The 6,157-nt window shown below is 47.9% G+C and overlaps 1 protein-coding gene across 2 annotated transcripts; it reads right to left on the bottom strand.

Moving 5' to 3' along the window:
- Positions 1-3,392: 3,392 nt before the first annotated feature.
- Positions 3,393-4,542, bottom strand: CCDC71L (coiled-coil domain containing 71 like). 2 transcript variants are annotated; one of them, XM_041002039.1, is made up of 2 exons: positions 3,762-4,542; positions 3,393-3,704 (listed from the first exon to the last, which is right to left on the bottom strand). In XM_041002039.1, the coding sequence occupies exons 1-2, from the start codon at positions 4,236-4,238 to the stop codon at positions 3,483-3,485; spliced, it is 699 nt and encodes a 232-aa protein (XP_040857973.1). In that variant the 5' UTR covers positions 4,239-4,542; the 3' UTR covers positions 3,393-3,482. The 2 variants fall into 2 exon arrangements, with proteins under 2 accessions (XP_040857973.1, XP_040857972.1); XM_041002038.1 differs by having other exon boundaries at positions 3,393-4,542.
- Between the last annotated feature and the right edge of the window lie 1,615 nt (positions 4,543-6,157).

The following is a 6,157-nucleotide window of genomic DNA, read 5'->3' as shown; positions in this document are numbered from 1 at the left end:
ATCATTAGAAAAACTAGACCTTGTGTATTCTCTAAAATTTATTTACAGTTAATAAGTTAAAAAGGAAAGCACAACCAGATTGCAATGTTGAATCATACACACATCAAACTGTCCAAGGAAACACTTTGATTCCATTATAAACAATTGCTTTCTAACACACTCAAGACATAACAGTCTATCAAAAAATTTAATCAAGAAAGTAAATATTAGGCATTTACGTCCATTAAAAACCATCAATTGAGAGTGTTATGACAATCCATAAAATAACAAAAAACCTTTTGGAGTTCAAAATTGCTCAAAGGTTTTGGATTCAAACATTTTTGGAGTTTTTTTATTCATGTGTTTTCTGAAAAACAGTACTATTATTTTCACATAGTAAATAAACAAAGGTGTCAACCATCAGCTTAAGTTACACTTGTCCAGCGGAGTACCCAAACTCAGACAAAATAAATACAACACCACTACAGTGATATTTTGCATTATCAACATGAAGCTTGCCCTCAACAATCACATTACTGGTTTCAGAAATGCAAAAACAAGTTGGTTGTTGACAACAAGGATTTAAATGACAGGAATTTTATGTAAGGTGCCAGCCACCACATGTAGGCACTCAAGAGTTAAAAATTAAACAAAAACAGCAAATTCTTCTTAGTTCCCCTTCACTTGTGCCATGATATAAGAAAAAAAAAATCATGGGATTTAAATTAAAAACAAAACAAAACAAACTATACCCAAGCTAAGTTACAGACTAGTTTGAGAGGACAGGAAACAGATGTCTCACTGTAAAGGCCACGGTGCCAAGTTTCTTTTCACATTCTGCTCAAAAGTTCACATAAAATACTTTTATTTTCCTATTAAAATATTAGTCAACGGTATCAGATGTTTCTTCACATTTTTGAAGTTAACATAAGCCTCGCTAAAACAAACTCAGCCAAATCAACAATTCCTACTATCTCACTTCAAAACCCAGAAATAGCAAGATTTTTTAATAGGCCAGATGAGCCATATTGAATCCAGGATAAGTAATCATATATCCAAACTGAAATCAGACAGCCCAAACAATCCAAGGAAGCACTTATGAGAAAGTTCAAGTGCATGAAGCAACAAGGCCTAAGAAAATATGTCAAGACTGAGTTAAAATAAACTGCATGGTGTCACTGGTTATGCTTTAGTCATGTGCTGAGCCAAGTCCATCTCTCAGCTGAGCCTAATTTCAAAATCCTCTGGGAAACTACTTGTAAAAATTACGTTCTAATATGGCCACTGGTTTTATTTTTCATTAGTATAAAACTATGTACAATAGCGAAGTGGTACAAATACTTCTTTTGTTCCAGCTGCTAGCTAGCTGTATAAAAGTTCACAATAAGTTTAGGGGAAGAAAATCCTATGAATCTGCAATACAATTGGCAATAGAAACTAATATACCAGAAGAATATAGCTAAGCTTCCTATCACGCAAACACCCTCCATCTTCTAAATAATTATTCACGTTTTATTTACTTATGTGACAGTATGCATTGAGTAGCAAATAAGACTACGAGGCTTGTTGGGCAACTGGCATAAAGTCTCATATATGTTTTTATATATTAAAAATCAATAATACTAAAACTGAAGTCACTACATTCCTATTACAGACTATTAAACTACAAAAAATGATTTCAGAAAGCTATGCCATATGAGTTCTAATAACACGAGTCAGTATTCCAATTCATTATTCTCCTAAAACGTTGCTAAGCAGAGATAAATCTTCATATTGAGGATTCCACATGTCAAGTTCCACCCCGGGATAGATCATTCAATGGCAGAACACTTAAATTTGAAACACTAGTGGTACAGAAACACTACCTGGCCCTTTAGGTATTGCAGGAAAAGCTGGCTGTGGCACCATCACTAAGAACCATTAAGTCTTGCTGCCACCAATGGCCAAAGGCACTTGGATAATCAGATAGTCCACAACTGGGCCATATGGTATAAACGCTGTCACGAACGGCATGAGGAAGGGTCAGCACTCCGTGTGGCTCGCCTGTTGGATTCCCGCCATCTTCAGCTGTCAAAAACCTACAACTGCAAACAGGATTATGAATGAAGAAAAAGGAAACTCAAAAAGCCAACTGCAACGACGTTGATAGAAGCAGTGTTAGTCTGGGCATTTCTTGTTATCCGACAACAACAAAGAAACCAAAGAAAACAAAATCAATGTTGCCCAAAAAAGTTAACTTCACTCAGCTGCTACCAAGAAACGCCCCAGCCCGTCCTCTGGGTCACCAACAGCTCCGAGATTCCTCGTGGGTGTTCCGTGGATCACTTTAATCACGTCGCTGCTTACACACATTCACCTCCCCGGCAGCTCCCATTTTCAAAACATCTTAAAAGTAACTTAATCGTGGGTTTATCTGCTGGACCAGGACATGCGGTCTAATTGCCTCCAATCAGATGCCATTCTTGCAACCAACACCGCCGCTCTATCATGTATGCATCACTTTTCTCTTATCACAAGCCACGTGGTGGTTTTCAATCAGCTTTTTATTCAGTTCAGAAGAATTTAACAAGTCAACTTTTCCTAGACAAAAGTTTTAGTACTCGACCACTCTCTTGGGGAGCCCAGTAAATATAAACATTAACTTTGAATATAAAATCTTATTAAGAAACACTTCGTAAATGTTTACACAGTTGTACTTTGCATCGCTTGGTTTGTGATCACTGAGCCCAGAAAATTCAAAGTTCTACAAATCCTTGCACAACTTGTCATAAGCTTGAACCTTACAAAAAAAAATCCTTGGTCAAAGCTTTGGAAGCCAATAAAATGCGGGAAACAATGAGGAGGAGAGGATCAAGACACCCTGAGCACAAACTGGTGCGATATCACAAAACGTTCAACTTTTCACCCAGAAAGAAGGATGGCAGTCAAAAGGGGGGGGGGGGGGGGGTTGTAAGTAAACTAGAGAACTATAGCTTCTTTAAAAAAAACAAAAAAAAAACATAAACACGAAACCAAATTCGTTTGAGAAAAAAAAAAAGAGAGAGAGAAAATGACTTCTTCGGAGGACTTCCAGACCAGTGAGGTAGAGTCCAAAGGGAGAAAATGGATCAACCCCTGTAGTCCAGGAGACGTCTCAGTACGGGGTTAGGAAGCAAAGGGCCCTCCCCTGCGGGTCCAGCTGCTGGCCCTCTCCACAGACCCGGTGCCCAGAGACAGTGTTGGGGGGTCACACCTGCCCGGAGTGCCAGGCGGCGGCGCGTGGCGGGGGCGCGCAAGGCGGAGAACACCATCCGATATAACTTGTTGGCGCGGTAAAGTGCACTAGGGGACAGGGTCCTGGCCGGATCTGTAAACACTCGACTGACACTTGTCCACTCCTCCAAGCGGAAGCTCCGTTCCGTGCGTGTCCAAGGGGGGTGGGGTGGGGGACGGCGGCGGGGTCGGTCCTCGGGGAGGGGTGGGGTGCAGGATCGGCGGCAGGCGGCGTCCTGGGGACCGGCTCCTCACGCCCGGGGCACCGGGAAGCGCCGGAGCCTCACCACGGGTTCCAGGTCCACTTGCAGCACTTGGCGAGCTCGTCGCCTCGCCGCCGCCAGGCTGCGATCGCCCCACACGTCGCCGCCCACGCGGATGGTGGGGAAGATGGTCAGCGTCGGGGTGGCCGCCCTCCAGATCTCCTCGAGCGTGCGACCCCCGAAGCTGGGCTCGGGCGCGGGCGCCGCGGGCTTGGCCGCCACCGCCGCCGCCGCCGCCGCCGCCGGGGTCTCCTCGGTCGAGGCCGCGGGAGAAGGCTGGACTGCCGCCGGGGGTGGCTTCCTCCTCCCGGCCGCGGCGGCGTGGGCCCTGGCTCCGCGGCGCCTCCTCCTGGCCGCCGCGCGTGGGGCCGGCCGGCGCGGCTGGCCGCGGGCGGAGGGTGGCACGGGTGGGTCGGGCACCAAGGCCCGGCAGGAGGAGTAGCCGTAGACGTCCTTGCTGCGAAGGATGTGCGGGGAGAACTGGTGCTTGAGGCTGCAGAGGAAGCTCCAGAGCTCCGCTTCCGAGCTCATGAACTCCGTGCTGCGGGGCATGAAGAGCTTGAAGGCGTCGCCCAGCGCCTTGGTGCTGTCGGCCAGCGACAGTTGAGACCGAGAGTAGACCACCTTCTCCTCCCGCGCCTCCAGCGCGATCCCTTCGCCCGCCCTAAGGCCCCCGGACCAGGAGCCCGGGCCCTTCGGGGCGCCCAGCGGCCGGCGCCGCCGCCTCTTCACGTTGCGTCGCATCGGAGGCCGTTCGGGGCCGCCCGCGTTCGCCGGCTTCCGCCTCCTCCGCCGCCGCCGCCGTCGTCGTCCCCGCCCGCGTCTGGCTCCGCGGCGGCGGCCGCTGCAGGCGCCCTCCTCCCGGCGCGGCTCTCGCTACTTTCCTCGCCGTCGTCGTCGTCGTCGTCGCCGCCCCTCCCCCTCGGAGGGCGGAGGCGCGGGGTCCTCAGCCCTGCCGCCCGGTACAAGATGGCGGCCGGCGCCCACCCCTGGGCTTTGTCATTGGACGGGCGCCTTCTCGCCCCCGTGGTTTCTCTTTCTTCTCCTCTCTCTTGCCTCCTTTCGCCCTCTGCCTTTCTTTAAATGGACCCGCCTCAGGCCCCTCCTCTCGCGGCCCGGGCTCCACCCATTGGGTGCACTCTGAGGAGAAGGAGGAGGAGGAGGAGGGGCGGGGACTAATGGGAGGAGAGGCCGGATCTAGCAAGATGGTGCTGGGGGTGGGTGGGGGTGGTAGGCTTGGAAGGCCAGTCAACAGTTGAGTGGGGTAGAGCCCCGGGAAGGCTGCCTGGTGTAGAGACGCTGCAGGTGGATGTTGATGCCCTCTGGGGTAGGTATGCAGTTGGGGATTGAGCTAGGAGCTCTACCGGGCTGAGGGACAAAAGCAGGTATGCCCCCCAACTGTGGGTGACCTCCCAGCTGGGAAGTTGGGGCTTAGAGGCTAGAGGGAGCACACACCTTTTCTCAGTCCCATTCTTAAGCCTTAAAGACCTCTTGGCCGTACCTTCCTCTCTTCTCCTTTTGTCCCCAGTTTGACTCAGGTAAAAGGTAGGACCCCCAAGAATCAATCAAGTAGTAGGCTGGCATCCTGTAGGATAAGGGGGTCCTCTTCATGTTGGAAGGGAAACTGGTTCATCAGGAGATCGAAGCCCTTCAGTCCTCGGGGTTATATCAAAGACCAAGACAACAAAGCCATCCTGCTTAAAAGGAAACATCTTTGTCTTAAACTTAGAGTTCTGCAAGAGTGCCACTTGTCTTTTCATCTTAAAAACTGCCCTTGGCGCACCATCGCCATCATCAGCGAGGATGCAGTATCACAGACCATGAATAAGGTTCTGTTGAAAAGATGCGTTGTTAGGAACTCTATTGTACTCCATTGTTGGGGGGGGGCGGAGGAGGCGGCCTCATGGACATTCATTGTTCATGTTTTCTGCCGTTCCATACCTAAGTCGGGGCCCATCAGGCAGTGGGTACTCAATAAATACATCAATCAGCTTGAGCAACCCAATTGATTATTGGAAAGATGACAAGAAAAAGATTGAAATTGCCTACAAAACAATGATTTTTTTTTAAATTTTACATTTACATTACAATTTTCTCAGAACACCTAATATATTTTAAAAAAATCTGAAGTGGGAGTGGAAATTTTACCCTATGGTAAGCATCTTATGTTGCTGTAGAAAGCTACTGAAACAAAAGCCTGGTGACGTGACATAGAGTCACTGATGGTTTCCTCGAGTGTTCAAGCTGAAAGATACCCAGTTCAGTCTCATTTCACACATGAGGCAATCTGATATGCAAGGGTTCAACCTACCGATAGCAGAACTGGGACTCTAGGACTGTTGCCCAGCCACATTTCAATAAAAAAATTACAAAATAATTAGAAGTTGTTTTTCCACCCCAGAGTACCCTACTGACACGTTGTGTTTTATAGCAAAAAACAAACAACAAAAATCCTGCTGACCAAGATTCAGCACTCTTATCTACCTAAATCTTGGCAACTTTGAAGAGAACATCATTTTCCTAGAAAAGCACATTCTGATCTCAGAACAAGACCATCCAGCCAATTACCAGCTTCCTGTTGCAACAACTTTATATCACAATTACTTCTCTTAGTATTTCTGGGAACACAGAGTAATGGGAAATTTTAATGACTATCACAATAC

The sequence above is a fragment of the Ochotona curzoniae genome, unplaced genomic scaffold, assembly GCF_017591425.1.
Source record: "Ochotona curzoniae isolate NIBS_2020 unplaced genomic scaffold, NIBS_Ocur_1.0 scaffold_2476, whole genome shotgun sequence".
In the NCBI taxonomy this organism is placed as follows: domain Eukaryota; kingdom Metazoa; phylum Chordata; class Mammalia; order Lagomorpha; family Ochotonidae; genus Ochotona; species Ochotona curzoniae.
The sequence above is the reverse complement of the archived record's forward strand: the minus strand, read 5'-3'. Positions and strand labels throughout refer to the sequence as shown.

What these genes read in the sequence shown, in the direction of transcription:
- CCDC71L (XM_041002038.1), bottom strand. Translation starts at nt 4,238, where the DNA reads ATGCGACGCAACGTGAAGAGGCGGCGGCGCCGGCCGCTGGGCGCCCCG.